This window comes from Scardinius erythrophthalmus (genome assembly GCF_964197995.2).
Source record: "Scardinius erythrophthalmus genome assembly, chromosome: 12".
In the NCBI taxonomy this organism is placed as follows: domain Eukaryota; kingdom Metazoa; phylum Chordata; class Actinopteri; order Cypriniformes; family Leuciscidae; genus Scardinius; species Scardinius erythrophthalmus.
The window spans coordinates 43,466,279-43,485,955 of record NC_138232.1 but is presented as its reverse complement, the minus strand read 5'-3'; the positions used below and the strand labels follow the sequence as shown (position 1 = coordinate 43,485,955).

Here is a 19,677-nt window from a genome sequence, read left to right as displayed (position 1 = left end):
GACACACTCTTCTGACACACACTCTTCTGACGCACACTCTTCTGACGCACTCTTCTGACGCACACTCTTCTGACACACACTCTTCTGACGCACTCTTCTGACGCACTCTTCTGACGCACACTCTTCTGACACACACTCTTCTGACACACACTCTTCTGACACACTCTTCTGACACTCTTCTGACGCACACTCTTCTGACACACACTCTTCTGACACACACTCTTCTGACACACACACTCTTCTGACGCACACTCTTCTGACACACACTCTTCTGACGCACACTCTTCTGACGCACACTCTTCTGACGCACACTCTTCTGACGCACTCTTCTGACGCACACTCTTCTGACACACTCTTCTGACACACACTCTTCTGACACACACTCTTCTGACACACACTCTTCTGACACACACTCTTCTGACGCACTCTTCTGACGCACACTCTTCTGACACACTCTTCTGACACACACTCTTCTGACACACACTCTTCTGACACACACTCTTCTGACGCACACTCTTCTGACACTCTTCTGACGCACACTCTTCTGACACACACTCTTCTGACACACACTCTTCTGACACACACACTCTTCTGACGCACACTCTTCTGACGCACACTCTTCTGACGCACACTCTTCTGACGCACACTCTTCTGACGCACACACTCTTCTGACACACACACTCTTTTGACGCACACTGGTGAAGTGTCCTGTAAAACTCTTCACTCCAGTGTTTACCCAGCATGCACTGCGTCTCCAGCTTTCTCATTGGCTAACGAGGCTGATTAGCCTAGAAATCTAGACGCACCCTAGCGGCAGCAAAATGTATTATGCAGCCAGGGTAGTCTAGCAACTCTCCGTTGACTTTCGAGTTGGAAAAACCTAAATTGGGTCAGGCCAATCACGTCGCTTATAGAGTGGGCGGGGCGGGCTTAACATAATGACGACAGAGTTGCGACGGTTCCCTGCTGCTTGAAAACAAAGAAGAGCTGCTGCTGGAGAACAGTCTTTCGAATCGGCTTTGGCCGCGACTCTGGAGGACTTGGAGTTTAGTTTTTCTATGAGAAAAGAGCAAAGAACGGCACTTAAGTCATTCTTAAAAAAGGAAGATGTGTTCGTAGTTTTGCCGGCCAGATATGGCAAAAGGAATCTATCAACTAACGTTAGCTCCGCTGTTGGGAAAACGCTCTGGTTGGTTGAAGCGCTGTCCTATTGCGTGCAGAGGGAATTTGAAAGACAGCCGTTTGTCCCGCCCCTCGGATTGAGCCGTGTCTATGGTGAGTTTCCAGACCTAACATCCTGATGTAGGTCTGGCTTGCCAGGCTAGAGGCCGAATGCACATGATCTGAATGAGCCGAGTAATCAGTGTGAGCGGCAGACGCTCTAATGAAGTGTAATAGAAGATCTTAAAGTGACAGTGCCTAATAACCCAGCTGCTGTCTGTCATAATGTCAATCAAAGAACAAAAGAAAAAGACAAAATCTGAATAACTTTTGTAGCTTTAATAAGGATTCATCTACAGTCGTCAACATTTGAAGTGGATCAGAACCTTTCATCAAAGTTATACATGAATTTTGAACAATACCCGTTCTTGTCTTAGGAAAACTTTGATGAACTCTTTTGATCCACTTCAAATGTTGACTACTGTATATTTAATTTATAATTTATGCTGTGAAGACTGTGAAGTGATTGCTAACTTTAATTAATTTCTGTATATTTCCTACATGTTAGATCAAATATTTAAAAAATACAGTTTTTATGCTGTTTTTGGATGTTTTTTCTACATTAATTTGTAGATTACCTGTGAAATTACTTTAAACTTTAACGTTAGCTGCGATTAATTACACAAAATGCAATTAATACAATTAATTATTAATTTGTTTTAATCGATTGACAGAACTACTGTTTATTTATACTTACACTGTACCCTATCATGCATGTCATCTTTCATTTTAATGTGTAACATTAAACCAGTGTTCCCAGTCCTGAGATTAATGAAGAGCAGCCAGAGGAATAATCACACTGATCACATTCTTTTAATGTTAAAGTGTTTGTTTTTTGCAGTATATTTATTATGATTAAATGCCTATTGTTGTGTGTATGAGCACAGCCACTGATACAGGCTGCACAGTGTTCAGGATACCTCACACACACACACACACACACACACACACACACACACACAACGTGCTCAGGTGAGACGTTACCTTGACTGTCATCTCGGCCACAAAGATGGCAGTGAAAACATAGTTGGAGATGGTGAGGAAGACTCGCTCCTGATGGGGAGAGGGAGAGAGAGAGAGAGAGAGAGAGAGAGAGAGAGAGAGAGAGAGAGAGAGAGAGAGAGAGAGAGAGAGAGAGAGAGAGAGAGAGAGAGAGAGAGAGAGAGAGAGAGAGAGAGAGAGAGAGAGAGAGAGAGAGAGAAACAGTGAGACAAGGCAGCGCAAGGTAATGATACAGCGGCTCCAGAAATGTCAAACTAAGAATGAGATGTGAGACTTTTACATTACCGGGGTAAAATATCCTATGATTATTACGCTTGAAATGTCACACCAGTCCTGCTGAAGTTTAATACGCTGAGCCTTTACAGGAACAGTCATGATGCTGGCACAAAGCTAGCCAAACCGATCTAATTCGCTGATTAACAGTGTTAGTTCCTGAGAGTCTATAAATCATTACTAGAGTGTGAGAGTGTGAGATGGTCTTCAGTGCATAAACATTTTCAGTTTAATATTTTAAAGGCACACTATGCAGTTTCTGTTTTTCTCAAACAGCGCCCCCTAGAGTTGTGCTTGTATTTAACGTTCCTGTCGATAAATACCACTCACGCAGAGCCGTCTCTGCACTCTTCCGACCGCGCTTTCTTCGTTTTTATGTCTATGTGGTGTTTTTAATCTGCTTATAGACAAACCATGTGTAAATTCATAAGTCGACAGCATTGCTGAGTATTTCCTCCTTAAAACTGCAGTGAACCAAAGACAGTCTCAAAAACACGCTTTGAAATCGCTGGTGTTTCTGACGTCACAAACTACCTTGTAACCAATCAGATCAACGTGTGATCGTCAACCAGTGGATCTCTGAGCTGAGTGAGTGAGTGGAGGCGGGGCTCATTTGCATATTCATAAATGAGGCAATGGTGTCAAGTTACATTACAGATATTTTAAGACATGAAGAATATTTTTCAAGGAAAAAACATTTAAATATGTCATTTTGGTGATCAAAGATGTATTTCAAGGGATAAAAGTATTGACTACAGGGAGACTTTAAATGTTTAAATGTTGATATTAATGATTCCCACTAGAGGGAGCCACAGGATAAGGAATCTTTCAAGCCTGGTGTTTTTCTGTCGGTTTCCATCATTTTGAATGGAAATAAATGCATTGATCTGGTTCTAGTTCATTGTATAACTGGTGTACTGACAGTGTTGTTTTACATACTTAATGTACATAGAATCTGAGAAATGCTTATAGATTATTAAATGTTTAACTTTTGTTTTTATGTTTAACTTTTTTGTTGTTGATTTTTTCAAGTTGCCAGGCATATATTGATTTCCAATTAAAAGGAAGAGAAAAATTGATCTTTTTCAATATACTATATATATTATAAACCAGATCATTGCGGTGGAATTAAACCTGCCGTTCCTCCTCTGTGAAACTCCAGCACATGTGACAGTGTTCATGCGGAGCTGCAAATCAACGTGTCACTACCGTGAGACGAGTCGCGCTGACTCAAGCTGTGACAATTCTGTGTGTGTGAATGTGAGTGATGAAACGTACCAGACTGCCCTGGTGGATTCTGGGTCTCTCCAGAGCCACTGTGATGCAGTTGAGGAAGATGAAAGCAAGAACCACATAGTCAAAGAGTTTATGAGCGATGATAGTCTGACACATCAGACGAAACCTGCAGAGAGAGAGAGAGAGAGAGAGAGAGAGAGAGAGAGAGAGAGAGAGAGAGAGAGAGAGAGAGAGAGAGAGAGAGAGAGAGAGAGAGAGAGAGAGGCTTGATACTCCAAGAACACCCCATTTTCTATGGTGTTAGAATTGTTGCATTTTCCCAAATAAATAGATTGAGATTCACAAATAAATGTTAAAAGTTTCACAAAAAAAATATAAAACACGAATAAATAAATGTTTACAATATTTACAAATGTGTTTTGTCACAAACACAACTCTGCCTGGCATTAATTTGTGAATCGCTTCCTGTGCACTTGTAGATCCTAAAACATTTTTAGCATCAAGACCGATCAATACATGCAGACAAATCCACAAATAAGTGGACTCCACCCACTTTCTACTTAAGCCAATCAGATAACAGCCATTTGCGCTGACCAATCATAGCACTCTCCGCTCTATCCAATCACGATTTGCTTAACAATCAGGGCGTGTCTTCGCCTGACATAACTTTGCTTTCTTCTGCATGGGCTCAAATAGGAAGAATAAAGCCCATTATATTGGTACAGTAAAAGATGTTTAAAATTTGGAATTTGTTAGACCATTAGTATGCTTATCAAGCCAAACCACAGTATTATATTTTATGAGCCAGAATGCCAGAGAAACAGCACTTTACATCTCTGTTATGGGAACAACGCATTATGGAAATGTTACGTTATTCATTCTTTATTAAATGCATGGAAGCGATTCACAAATTAATGCCGGGCACAGTTATGTTTGTGACAACGTGTAAATATTTTTTTATTTGCAAATATCATTTAATTTATTGAAAAGCACAAAGCTTGTAAATGAATTTTACAAATTTTTGTGAATCTCTTTGCATTTATTTGTGAATCTCAATCTATTTATTTGGAATAATGCAACAGTTCTAACCCCATATTTCCTGCTGTGTGGACCGGATCGTGAGTCGACTAATCTGCTCATATGAGCATTAATCTGCACACATGCTGTGTGTCAGGCCTGTGTGTGTGTGTGTGTGTGTGAGCTCTGTCATGAGCTCCAGTGCACTGAAGGACATGCGAGACTCTTCCAGCGATCAGATCTGAGTCTCTCTGAGGCCTTGTCCACACTCACACGCTTTCGTTTGAAAACGCATGTCTTGTCTTACGTTCACACTGAGACGCCGTTTTTATCAATGAAAACGCCTCGGTTACGACTGTAACCTCGGTTCCCTGAAGAGGGAACGAGCGTTGCGTCGAGTTTGACGCTGTGGGAACGCTTTGCGTGATGATGTCTTGAAGCACATGTAAAATCAGTCCAATGGCGTGGCGGAGCGTCAGATGCGGGTGACGTCACGTACCAGGAAACTATAAAGCCTGCTTGAAAACAGAGAGCGACAGCTTCGTAAAAAGTCTGAAGTAGCCGCTGACAGGCATGAAGGAGATATGGCAAGGTGACGCAACGCTCGTTCCCTCTTCAGGGAACCGAGGTTACAGTCGTAACCGAGGCGTTCCCTTTCAAGGGAACTCGCGTTGCGTCGAGTTTGACGCTGTGGGAACGTCTATACCAACGCCACCATAGCTACGAATGTCTGTCCTGTGTGAAATCAAGTGAGCAGCACTAGGAAGACAGAACATGAGACCCTGGAGTAGAGTCCAAATCCAGAGAGTAGAACCTGACGAATGTGTGCGGTGAGGACCAGCCTGCCGCATCACAAACGTCCTGTAAGGAAACTCCTGATATAAGGGCCTTGGAGGCCGCCATACTCCTAGTAGAGTGCGACCGGACAGCCATAGGAGAAGGCTGTCCGGCTGCTTCATAAGCAAGCGAAATGGCCTAACCACCCACTTGCTCATCCTTTGCTTAGACACTGGATATCCCTTGTTAGGGGACCCGAAACACCCAAATAATTGGTAGTTTTAAGCCACAGGGCAGCTCTGTGGACATAGCGTCTAACGCCCGAACTGGGCAAAGCAAATAGTTCTTTCCTGGTCCGTGAAAAGGAAGAGGACAGAAGGCCTGCAGAAAATAGTTAGAAGGAACAGAGCTTTCAGTGTCAAGAACTTCTCTGGAGCCTCCTCAATAGGCTCAAAAGGGGCCAGGGAAAGGCCTTGCAGCGCAAAGGACAAACCCCATGAAGGGACCCTAGAGCAAACTGCAGGCCTCAGCCTCAAGTGCCACGAAGGAAACGAGATACCAAGGGGTCTTTCCCCACAGAGATTCCACCCAAAAGCATGTGGTAAGCACCTATGGCCGCCACATAAACCTTTAAAGTGGACGGGGTTAGACCTGCAGTGAACCGTTCTTGCAGGAACTCCAGCACTGTACCAAGTGGGCAGTTAACTGGGTCCAACCGACAGTCACTACACCAAGAAGTGAATAGTCTCCACTTCAGGGCATAAAGTTTCCTCGTGGAGGGAGCTCTGGACTGTAGAATGGTCTCAACAACCTCAGTTGAGAGACCTGACACTATGCGTTGGGCCCCCTCAGAGGCCAAGCCCACAGGTTCCACAGTTCTGGTCGGGGGTGAAATATCGAGCCCTCCGCTTGGGACAGAAGATCCCTCCTGACGGGTAGCTCCAGGGGAGGCCCGTCGAGGAGAGACACGAGGTCGGGAAACCATACTCTGCCCGGCCAGTGCGGGGCTATCAGAAGCAGGCAAACCCGGTCCCTGCGAACTCTTTCCAGAACTCCCGGGAGCAGAGCAACTGGGGGAAAAGCGTACAGACGTAGCCTCGGCCACGTCTGCACCATAGCATCCAGTCCCAGAGGAGCTGGATGCGTGAGGGAGAACCAAAGTGGACAGTGAGACGTCTCTCGAGACGCAAACAGATCCACTTGTGCTTGCCAAACTCCCTCCATATCAGCTCCACCACCTCGGGGTGGAGCCTCCATTCCCCGGGCCTCAGCCCCTGTCTCGACAGAGTTTCTGCTCCTATATTCTGGACCCCGGGGATGTACGCTGCCCTGAGAGACAGCAGCTTTCCCTGGGACCACAAGAGGATATGGCGTGCCAAGTTGCATAACGGGCGCGAGCGCAAACCCCCCTGGTGGTTGATATAGGCGACTACCGACGTGTTGTCCGTATGTACTACACATGGTGTCCCCTGAGACCTGTGATAAAGCTCCTCAGAGCCCGGAAGACAGCTAATATCTCTAGGCTATAGAATGCCAGGAACGATGATGGTCTTCCCACAGACCTTGAGATGAGCGACCCTCAGGATCGCTCCCCAACCCGTGAGGGAAGCATCCGTCGTTAGCAGTTTGCGACGACAAGGAGCTCCCAGCACTGGGCCCTGGGACAGGAACCAAGGTTTCTTCCACATAACCAAGGCACGTAGGCATCACCGCGTGACCTTGATTGTGCGAAATGGGTTGCCCCTCGGGGAAAAACCCTCTGGTCCTGAGCCACCACTGCAGGGGCCTCATGTACAGCAGTCCAAAAGGTATCCCGTTGGAAGCTGCTGCCATGAGACCCAACAGTCTCTGGAACTGTTTGACAGTGAGTAGCAGGCCTAGCTTTACACTTCTCACAGCTGCCAGGATCGAAGCGTGGCGATGACAGGCGCGCCTGCATCGACACTGAATCCCAAACCACGCCTAAAAAAGTGGTCCTCAAAAATAGAGAAGCACACTCTTCTTGCCGTTCAGCCGTAACCCCAACTCTTTCATATGGGCGAGAACAACATCTCGATGTTGAACCGCCAACTGATGCGACTGAGCTAAAATCAACCAATCGTCGATGTAGTTCATGATGCGAATACCCTGAAGGCGCAGGGGAGCCAGAGCTGCATCCACGCATTTGGTGAAAGTGCGGGGTGATAAAGCCAGGCCGAATGGAAGAACTCGATATTGGTATGCTTTGCCCCCGAAAGCAAACCTCAGGAACTTCCAATGACACGGACGGATGGAAATATGGAAATATGCGTCCTTGAGGTCTATCGTGACAAACCAGTCCTCGGACCTGATCTGTGGCACGATCTGTCTCAATGTTAACATTTTGAACTTGAGCTGCATGACTGACTCGTTCAGAACTCGAAGATCTAAAATGGGACGCAATCCCCCGTCCTTTTTCGGAACTATGAAATACCGGCTGTAAAACCCGGTTTCCCTGTTGGAGGGAGGTACATATTCTATGGCCCCTTTCTCTAACAGAGTGTTCACTTCCTGTTCCATAACCAGAACCTGCTCGGGGCCCACCACTGTGGGCAGGATCCCCATAAACCGCGGTGGGCGTTACCAGAATTGTATCTAATACCCTTTTTCCACGGTCTGCAGGACCCAACGAGAAACATTTGACAGTAGCTTCCATGCTGTCAAAGATTCTACTAGAGGTACCAGTCTCTCGAGACTGGTTTCTGGATTTTGTTGCTGTTGAGTAGTCGGTTCGTCGCCCTGTAACGGCGCACCGGCAGGGAACGACCAAACAGACTGCTCTAGCACCCTCCTCAGAGGGGGCGGGCATCCCGAGGCCACTACGTTTCCAGGTGGACCTTGAGATATGTGCTCGCCGGAGACCGCTGCGCCCTGTAACACCGGAGGCGGCAGGGTTGGCAGAACGGTCCCCTGAGGGCACCGAAGAGAGACGGCACCGTATTTTTCTCCTGCTGTTGAGCAGTCGGTTCGTCGCCCTGTAACGGCGCACCGGCAGGGAACGACCAAACAGACTGCTCTAGCACCCTCCTCAGAGGGGGCGGGCATCCCGAGGCCACTACGTTTCCGGGTGGACCTTGAGATATGTGCTCGCCGGAGACCGCTGCGCCCTGAAACACCAGAGGTGGCAGGGTTGGCAGAACGGTCCCCTAAGGGTACCGAAGAGAGACGGGCACCGTGAAAAGAGGTGTTGACCGCTGCACTTCGGGGGGGGGGGGACTACCCTCATTGTCCTGAGCCCTCGAGCATCAGGACAAAAAATTTACCAAGAGAACCAGCCTCTCAAGACTGGTGTAGATGTTACTCGAGCGACCAATTCAGTGCCCTGTATGGCGAACCGGCAGGGAACGACTGAACTGACTGCTCTAGGACCCTCCTCGGAGGGGGCAAGCATCCCAGGACCACTACGTTTCCGGGTGGACCCTGAGATATGTGCTCGCCGGAGACCACTGCGCCCCGAAACACACAAAGTGGCAGGGTTAGCATAAATGACAAAGACATCGTGTATAAACACACGCGGAATAAGCCTTGCCCACCAGAGATATATATATATATTTTTTTTTTTTATGTCACTCTGAGGGGCTTATTTAGGCAATGCCGAAACACTTAGGGACGATGCTGTTGCTAGAGAGAGATAGCTCGCGAGCGTCTCTCCCACCTTTGGCATCTCCTCATAACCATGTCTCTTTAACCAGAAAATAGAGGAATAATCAGATATATGTGGAATTAAACACTCTATATGACACTGGTTTCTCCCACGATCTCGACACCTCAGTATGGAGATCGGGAAAAAACGGCAGATTTCGGCGTTGTGATTGTGCACGTGAGGGCAGGAAGCGTTCGTCAAGTTTATTATTTATTTATTTATTTGAACGAACGTCCTGTTTATAAGATTGCCACACAACTATGTATGTATACATAGTCTATCGACTGCTATTGTCACTACATCCAGCAATTCTTCAACATTAACAACATCCAGTTCCTCAGAACTGGACAATTGCAGTGTTTGTGTAACCATCAGGGGGGAAGAAACCGCCGCGCGTGCTTCCGCACCCTGATGAGAAACACCGGGTCTATCAGGCAAGGGCTGAGATAAGGCAGAGCCCGTCTCAGACCCCGCTGATAGATCCATTTGCGAACCCCAGGACTGAGATCGCCGCTGTGCCTCGGCAGCAGCGGGACCCGAGCCCTGGGGAGCGCGAGCTTCCCGGAAGAAACTCAGCCGGGATCGGAGCGAGCGCATGGACAGCGCCTCACAATGCACACAAGCCAGCACCCTTGAGTGCTGACTGGGCATGCTCCTCTCCCAAACAAACAATACACAGAACGTGAGTGTCCCTACCCGTAATAAAAACGCGGGCAGGGATGCACACACATTCTGAACTGATCGCTGGATTGCATAATGTGACAGACAACAATAAATAGACAGAGACAAGATTTCACATAAAGCGCTACTGAAGACACAGAAGCTGTCGCTCTCTGTTTTCAAGCAGGCTTTATAGTTTCCTGGTACGTGACGTCACCCGCATCTGACGCTCCGCCACGCCATTGGACTGATTTTACATGTGCTTCAAGACATCATCACGCAAAGCGTTCCCACAGCGTCAAACTCGACGCAACGCGAGTTCCCTTGAAAGGGAACTGAGCTTTTTGAAAACGCTCTCCAAAGTGTATCAATCTGAAATCAGTGTTTTCGTGTTGTAGTGTGGACTGTCAAAACACAGGTGTTTATAACGGATGACGAAAGTTTAGTCATGTGACACATATTCTACCCATAGATATTGATGTTTATAGCGGTATTGTGCCTGTTATGAGCTGTTCTCTTTCACACTGTTGATGAAATATGTCACTTCACACACTCTTCACATCACAGTCCTGCAAACATGACAGAATGTACTCACGTTTGCTGCAGTGAAACATGAGAACAGGTTTAGCGTTTTAGACCAAACATATAATGGTGAGTGAGAGCGACCTGGACCATCAGTGAGTGAGGAGATATTCTGCTAAATAAAATGATCCCGTCAGAAGATTTGCGCAATAAATGTATTATTTATTTCTCCGTCTGCATCATCTCAGTGCGCTTGTGTGAGGGTTTACGCATGAGCCGTGAAGGTGAATTTAGTGTTTTCAGGCGTTTTCCAGAAGTTTCTCATCCACACTGAGACGTCGGGAAACGCCTGAAACGCTAGTGTGGACGGAGAGTGTTTTTTAAACGAAAACGCTGTTTTCAAATGTATCCGGATTAATGTAGACGTGGCCTGAAGCTGTGATGAGGTTCACCCCTGATGGCTCAATATAACCTCCAACTGGACCAGACCAAACCAGACAGGACAGGACAGGACAGGACAGGAGCGCTGGTGTTTCACAGTGAGCACAGAGACGTCTGACAGGTGTTTAGACGCGACACACAGCTAATGACTACATTCACTAGTTCAGATCAAGTGTCACACTGATTTAGAAAACATCAGGGGTGTAATATCCAAAAACCAAACATTTTACTCCATTACAAGTAATCTGATCAGATCGGAGAGTCTGTAGTTCAAAGTCTGTGTCTGAAAGGACTAGTTCATTCTGTCATCATTTACTAACCGGCGTCTTTCAAAATCGCATTACGATACATAAAATACTATTTGTTTCTAAAATAATTGAGAATGATTTAAGACGTGTACTTTAAAGTCTACGTGAAATTCTACTGGAGTTAAAGGTATGATTTCCCCCCTGTAAAGTGTAACTGAGTAAAGGTACAAGTATTCAGTTTTAACAGAACTGGAGTACAGATTCCCCAAAATAATACATCAGTACAGTAGTGAAGTACAGTTCCTCTCATCACTCACTCAGAGCGACTGGACAGATTTGAGCAGAATGAGAGTCTTTCAGTAAATACGTACTTGTTATGGGGGGAAAATAAGTAAATGGACCAATCCTCTCTCTTCTCACACCAGTCTGGACGATAAACCTCCATCATCTTCTGGATACGGAAACACAGGCTCTGCGTATCACACACACACACACACCACTCTGGTTATCTGAGATGAAGGTAACTCTTTCCAATTAATTTTGAATAACAGTTTCAATTTCCCTGGGAGACATTTCCAATAAACGGAGTAATATTTGAGGATTAATACATCCGTACGGCGTCCACATTCATGCGATCGGACAGTTGTGCCCAGAGGAGTTGGGCTGTTGTGTTTGCTGTCACTGTTCATAATGAGCTTCTACATGTTGTTTATTCTCCACATCAGCCGCTGCTGGAGTTCACTGATGAGACGTTTATTAAAAGCTGAAATGAGCCGAGTTTCTCCTCAGTCCTCTGTCAGACGGGATGATTCCCGCTCTCTTCTAATGATACGCTCAAACTGACTCACGAAGCGTTTTTAAATCACTTCAGTGAAAGGACGGCCTCGCTCAAGAACTTTTAAAACTGTGAGAGCGTCCGGCTCAGAGAATATCAGGACTTCATTCCACTTTTTCTGCTTCTCAGGGACAATCGTCTGAATTTAGCATAATGGATTCAACAGCAGAGCTGAGAGAAGTGCATCCCTCCATCTATCAGTCTATCCTTACATCCCTCCATCTATCAGTCTATCCTTTCATCCCTCCATCTATCAGTCTATCCTTACATCCCTACATCTATCAGTCTATCCTTACATCCCTCCATCTATCAGTCTATCCTTACATCCCTCCATCTATCAGTCTATCCTTTCATCCCTCCATCTATCAGTCTATCCTTACATCCCTCCATCTATCAGTCTATCCTTTCATCCCTACATCTATCAGTCTATCCTTTCATCCCTACATCTATCAGTCTATCCTTACATCCCTACATCTATCAGTCTATCCATACATCCATTCATCAGTCTATCCTTTCATCTGTCAGTTTCTCTATGTACATCTGTGTATGTCTGTCTGTGTGAGTCCATCCATCCATCTACCTTTCTACCTAACCTATCTATCCATCCATCCACCTATCCATCTACCTATCCACCTATGCATCCATCCATCATCTACCTTTCTACCTAACCTAACCTATCTATCATCCATCCATCCATCCATACACCTATACATCCACCTATCCACCTATCCATCCATCCATCCATCCATCATCCATCATCTACCTTTCTACCTAACCTATCTATCCATCCATCCATCTATCCATCTACCTATCCACCTATGCATCCATCCATCCATCCATCCATCCATCCATCATCTACCTTTCTACCTAACCTAACCTATCTATCATCCATCCATCCATCCATACACCTATAAATTCACCTATCCATCTACCTATCCACCTATGCACCTATCATCCATCCATCCATCCATCCATCTACCTTTCTACCTAACCTATCTATCCATCCATACATCCACCTATCCATCTACCTATCCACCTATGCATCCATCCATCCATCCATCCATCCATCCATCCATCCATCCATCCATCGACCTATCATCTACCTTTCTACCTAACCTAACCTATCTATCATCCATCCATCCATCCATCCACCTATAAATCCACCTATCCATCTACCTGTCCATCCATCCACCTATCCACCTATCCATCCATCCATCGACCTATCTACCTAACCTATCCATCCATCCATCTACCTATCTACCTAACATATCCATCCATCCATCCACCTATCTATCCACCTATCCAACCATCTGTCTGTCTGCCAATCCCTCTACCTATCCATTCATCCATCCATCCATCTATCCACCTGTTAACCAATCCATCAACCTATGCATCTGTCAATTCATCTGTATGTCGTTCAATCCATCTGTCCATCTACCTATCTAGGTATCAATCCATCTATCCATCTACATATCTGACCATCTACCCGTCTTTCAGTTTATCTATCTATACAGATCTATCGTCTGTCTATCTTTCTATATATCTCTTTTATTTATCTGTCATCTGTCCATCTACCTCTCTATCCGTATATACATCTATCTATCCATCTGTTTATCTGTCAACCCATCCATCCATCTACCTACCTATTCATTTATCTGTCTGTCAATCCATCTACCTACCTACCTATCCATCCACTCATCCATCCATCTGTCAGTTTGTATATCCATCTACACTCACATAGTCAGTGTCTTCCTCCAGGTTGTTCTTGTCCTTGCGTGCGTTGAGCTGTGGATAAACCTCTCCCAGCAGTGGCCCCTGAGGGCCCGGGGTCTTCCCATTACAGTCCTGGTGTTCAACAGACTCGCTCTTCATCCGGGCCAGAGGGGGGCGCTGCAGGACCTCGCTCTTCATCCGGGCCAGAGGGGGGCGCTGCAGGACCTCGCTCTTCATCCGGGCCAGAGGGGGGCGCTGCAGGACCTCGGGCAGCTCGAGCGAGAGAGAGAGAGAGAGGCGGGCCCGGCGGGACAGGGAGGGTGGGGGGGGCAGGAGAGACTCGTGCTCCGCGGGGTGAGAGTGAACACTGCGCGAACGCAAACTGCCCCCGATGCCCCCCCCGGCCCTCAGGCCTCCACTGTTCCAGCTGCACCGGCGGCTCCAGGACGGGTGAGCGGGAGGACGCCCCCAGTGGTGGTACTGGGAACTGCGGCTATGGCGCTACAGAGAGGGGAAGAAAACACATTCATTTGAAAAATATCTGGAAAAATTGATTCCTAATGACATCTGTCTATCACAGACAGAGACACGAAGGCTAGCGGGAAGCGTAAAGGGGGTCCTTACTACATGCCTAAAAAGTTTTCACACACCATCGCAGTTTGTGTTTACATCCTTGCTTTCTGCCAGTCTGTTGACTGTTCCACCAGAGGAAACAGAACTATTGATCTACTGTCTGCTAATGTTAAGGATGCATACACTACCATTTCTTTGCCGCCACTGGGGAGATCAGACCACAATCTGGTTCTGCTCCAGCCTCACTATAAGCCCAAAGTTCCTTCAGAAAGTGGTCTCCTGGGGCGGAGGAGGCCCTGCGGGACTGTTTCCAGTGTACTGACTGGGGAATGCTGCAGGAGGCGTATGGGGAGGACGTTGAGGGTATCGCTAGACATGGCTGGACTGGCCATTGGGCATACCGGGCATTTTCCCGGTGGGCCGACGTGCTTTTTGGGCCGATACATCTCATACTCATACCTACTTTTTATTATTTTTATTATTTATTTATTTTTAACGGCCCATAAAATTTGTACATCGGCGGCCCATTCATTTTGTTTTGTTTTGCTTAATTGGCGGCGCTGGGTTTGTGCCGGTGTAATGCATTGGTCAAAAAAAAAGTCAGTGTTAGTTTTTTTTTTCTGACAGACCAGCCCATGAAACACGTAGATCAGCGGCCCATTGGCTCTTTTCTTGATTGACACTGGGCTGGCCCAATCACAACTTTAAACGAGTGAGCGAGCGTGCAGCAGTGTCAGTGTGTATCTGTCAAAATAGTCAGCGAGATGGAGAAGAAACGCAAGGAATGTGCAGAAAAATAGCGTGAAAAAATAGAACCAGGCCCTTAAAGCAGACACTGTAAACTGTGTCAAAATATATGTTTTCTGGCGTTCATCAGCTCCTGTGATGATGAGGATAGTGAGGAGGATCAGGAGAGAGACGAGAAAGGTTAGAGCCTGCGGTAAGCAGAACTACTTTCAAAACACTTAGGCTCTGTCATGAGTGTAGGAACCCATAACCCAGTTACAGATTATTTCCACATCTGCATAGTTGACGATTACCGCAATTCACTAGAAATCACTGAGAGGCGTTTGTAAACCATGTTTTCCGCCAAAATAAAAGCTTGATGCAGTTTGCGTTAAAATAAAAGATCATATGCTTATCTCTTTCAAGTATAGAAATTGGTACAACACTAATTATGAAAGTTTCCTTTATTTTTTAGTGCATTTGTTTTACAAAATATGGCTATTACTGTCATTGGATTAATATTATAACTATTATTATGTAGTAGGTGTAATGTAAATAGACACTGTAACTAAAAGAGGTTTGAATTTTTCTTTGTTTAATTTGCTGAATATGGGTTGGAGCTTTTAATTTTGAACTCTCAAAGTGCACCAGATTGATGAATTTAACATTAAAATGCAACATTTTCTCACGGGGGGGCATGCCCCCCGAACCCCCCTAGAAGGACCGAGGTCACACCACCATAGTTTTAACAAAAATCCTGTGAGAAACACTTGTATTGCTATGCCAATGCAGCTTATAGCTTGTTTCAGGATTCATCACTGTAGAGTATAGTTCAACTGTATTAATAAATATCAAATTTTGACTTATTTCATCTGTTAACTCTCACTCGTTCCTATACTCACTCATTACATGGCATTAGTGGTTTTAATGAATAGGAGTTGGTATGCATATAATTAAGGGCGTGCAAAGATGGGTGGTGTTTATGATCATATAGTGGGCCGGTCTGGGCCAAAATGCCCGGGCCGATTTTTTGTCCCAGTCCAGCCCTGTCACTAGATGTACAACTGACTACATGAACTTCTGTATGGACATTGTTGTTCCCACTAGATCTGTACGCTGCTTTGCCAACAATAAACCCTGGATCATCAAAGACCTTCTCAACCAGAAGAAGAGGGCTTTTATGATTGGTGACCAGGATCAGTTAAGATGCATACAAAGGGAGCTCAAATTCCAGCTGAAAGAGGCTAAAGATACAGCAAAACAGCATGAGGGAGATGTGGAGGGCATGAAGACCATCACAGGCTGTAGCTTGAAGCGTGGGATCCTCGTGGAGGGGGATGTGGAGAGGGCCAACCAGTTTAATAACTTCTTTAATAGGTTTGATTGCCTGCCCCCTCTACTGAAAGAGGAACTGACGGGATGAGTGTGGACTATCTTACTGAGAGACCTCAGGACGTTGGACTGAGAGACGGCACCTCTGAGAGGGTAGCCAGCAGCACAGGAGCACCACAGTGCTCTCCCCGGTCTTGTTCACCCTGTACACCTCAGATTTTAAGTATAACTCGGAATAGTGTCACGTGCAGAAGCATTCTGATGACACTGCAATCGTGGGGTGTATTAAGAATGGAGATGAGTGGGAGTTTCGAACCCTGATTGAGGACTTTGTGAGGTGGTGTAGCTATCTACAGCTCAACACTACAAAAACTATCCATATTCCAGTTTATGTCTATCTATCTATCTATCTATCTATCTATCTATCTATCTATCTATCTATCTATCTATCTATCTATCTATCTATCTATCTATCTATCTATCTATCTATCTATCTATCTATCTATCTATCTATCTATCTCTGTCTATCTGTCTCTCTGTCTATCTGTCTATCTATCTATCTATCTATCTATCTATCTATCTATCTATCTATCTCTCTATCTATCCATCCATATATCTATCTTTCTGTCAATCCATTAATCCATCCATTCACCTCTATCTATGTGAACTGCGGTTGTGGCGCTACAGAGAGAGGAAGGAATCTGAAGAAACATTTGACTCCTAATGACACAAGCTGTTTAAACACTGAAGATGAGTTAACTTTACGCAGTCGTGTGTGTGTGTGTGTGTGTGTGTGTGTGTGTGTGTGTGTGTGTGGTAATTGCAGTCGACATGTTTCTGATCTTGCGGACTGCATTCGCTCATTTTTAGCAGCACGAGTGGTTAAAGCAGTTGCCATAGAAACTTGTGTTCCCCGCCGCTAATCTCTAATGTTGACCTCACACACACACACAGTCCGGCTCACGCGCGTCAGGTGATGAAGCATCAGCGTTCACATCTAACGTCATTAACGTGAGATAGTTCAGACACCATCAAGATGAGTGATTCAGGTAGAGTGAAACATTTTTATTGAGCACACATGCATCTGTATGATTTTCTGCCTGGGTTTTTTACAGATTTTTTACAAATTCCCACAGACTCTTTCCCACCACAATCTCCCGACGGCACGTGACTTCAGGAACAACAGCTCAACACACTATATTTAACCCAAGCTCGCTCGCTCGTCTCTCTCTCCCTCGATACGCACGGCTGCCTCAATTAAAAGAGGGGTTGCTATGGAAACCCCAAAAGCCTTGGCTGAGCGTCCAACACACATTATCAAGAGAATTTTAGTCTCTCGCAAACACACATACACGTACACAGATGAGTCTCTGCTTGAGGGATTCTTTAATAACATTTATCTGCACTAATGTTTCCTTGACTCATAACATCCACACACACACACACACACACACACACACACACACACACACACACACACACACACTCACACTCACACTCACTCTCATGCACACACGTGCACTCACATACACTCACTCACTCATTCTCACACACTCTCACACACACACACACAAGTCTCTGCTCGAGGGAATCTCTAATAACATTTATTTGCACAAATGTTTCCTTGACTCATAACATCCACACACACACACACATACACACACGCACACACCTACTCTCACACTCAATCACACACACACACACACACACACACACACACACACACACACACACACACACACACACACACACACACACACAACGAATGACCCTCAGGCATTGACTGACTAGAGATGAGGATCTCCTGCCCAGGCAGATTGTCCTCCTCCGGTGGTTTTCCTCTGAGAAACTGCTCCTGGTTTTCTCCTCGGCCAGCGGCTCCAGATCCAGATGCCCATTCGCAGTGAGAGGCTTTTCTGGAGGAGAGAGAGTGAGAGAGAGAGTGATCAGACTATTTCACTAGATTCCAACAACTAGAACCAAATTTTATGGCACTACCAAATTCAGAAAAATTAAAGCATATTCTGGGAGAGAACTGCAGCTCAATCACAACAGCAGCAAAATATGTGACAGCCTGCCACAAACTACGAGAGTCAGCCAGTGGACACAACTACAGTCAGAATCATCCTTATCTCGTCTGAATGTTGGTACTAATGTACAAAGGTGTTTTTTTTTTTGTTTTCTTTATATAAATGAGAGAGAGAGAGAGAGAGAGAGAGAGAGAGAGAGAGAGAGAGAGAGAGAGAGAGAGAGAGAGAGAGAGGCTTTTCTGGAGGAGAGAAACGGGAGTCAGCCCGAGCCATGAGCAAATCTGGCCATTAACACACACTCTGAAGGTACTAATGTCTCTCGCCCTTTACAGCCACAGAATAACTTCAGTACATCAAGAGTGCCAAACAGGATTAACCAATAACATCACTGACCGAGTGTGTGTTTCCTGGAGACACAAATATTCTCTGAAAACACCAAACTGCGATCGGACTGGCCTTACATGATTGTGCACAGGTTTATATTTAATTTAATATTCAACAATATTATTGATCTGCCTGCACTGACACCATTATCTGAGAACTGAACTGAGCTGGACGATATATATATCTGTATAGATACTAAATTAATAACTTTTTTACAACAGAAATGAAACATCACTGAACGTACTTAAGCTGGACTGATGCTATTTTCTTCTGGAAACAAACTTTGTTGCATTATTCTCCTGTTATCTCTGTAAAGATGCTTTGAAACACTCAGTATTGTAAAGAGCACTATATAAATAAAGGTGAGTTATGAGTGCAAATCACCATCATCATAAATAATAACAGACACAGACACATAGATAGAGTTCAGTCTATTAAATTGATTGAACCGTCTTCATGTCTTAAGCCACACAAAATCCAATGTTTATCGATGTTTCATAGACTTCATCTGTACTAAAGTACAACCTTTAGACCCGATTCCTGGCATTCTAATTAAACGTGGCATTGAGGAAAATATATCCTGTAAATAAAAGATTAGTGTGTTTCACAAGAAAATACTATTTCAGTCTTTCTACTTAAAATTCACTGTTACATGCTGTTCTTTTTGTGAAACCGACAAGCATTTTTAGATCCTACAGCAGTTTCATTTTGTTGATTGGTTTAATATTGAGTTTGATCGTACCGGATAACGTGAGTGAGTCTTTGTGCTGTTGACTTCCTTTAGCAGAAGATCCCTCTTCATCTTCATCATCATCATCATCATCAGAGAACGAGTGATTGGCATCACCCTGAAAGACAGACATATTTCAGATCTTCATTAGGAAGTTTTTATATCCCAGAGTCCCAAAACCTTTTCTGAAGAACCTAACGGTTAACCCTGATCTGTCGAAAAGTACTGAAAATGCACACACACACACACACACACACACACACACACACACACACACACACACACACACACACACA

General features: G+C 45.2%; 1 protein-coding gene across 1 annotated transcript in view; it reads right to left on the bottom strand.

The window, feature by feature from the left end:
* cacna1ib (calcium voltage-gated channel subunit alpha1 Ib) overlaps positions 1–19,677 on the bottom strand; it is a 110,984-nt gene that overhangs the window by 46,565 nt on the left and 44,742 nt on the right. Inside the window, exons 14-19 of the mRNA XM_081380547.1 lie at positions 19,394–19,499; positions 18,026–18,153; positions 13,631–14,107; positions 11,430–11,530; positions 3,775–3,898; positions 2,206–2,274 (exon numbers count right to left, since the gene is read on the bottom strand). Of these exons, the coding sequence (XP_081236673.1) occupies positions 2,206–2,274; positions 3,775–3,898; positions 11,430–11,530; positions 13,631–14,107; positions 18,026–18,153; positions 19,394–19,499 (1,005 nt within the window). The remainder of the gene's footprint in view (positions 1–2,205; positions 2,275–3,774; positions 3,899–11,429; positions 11,531–13,630; positions 14,108–18,025; positions 18,154–19,393; positions 19,500–19,677) is intronic.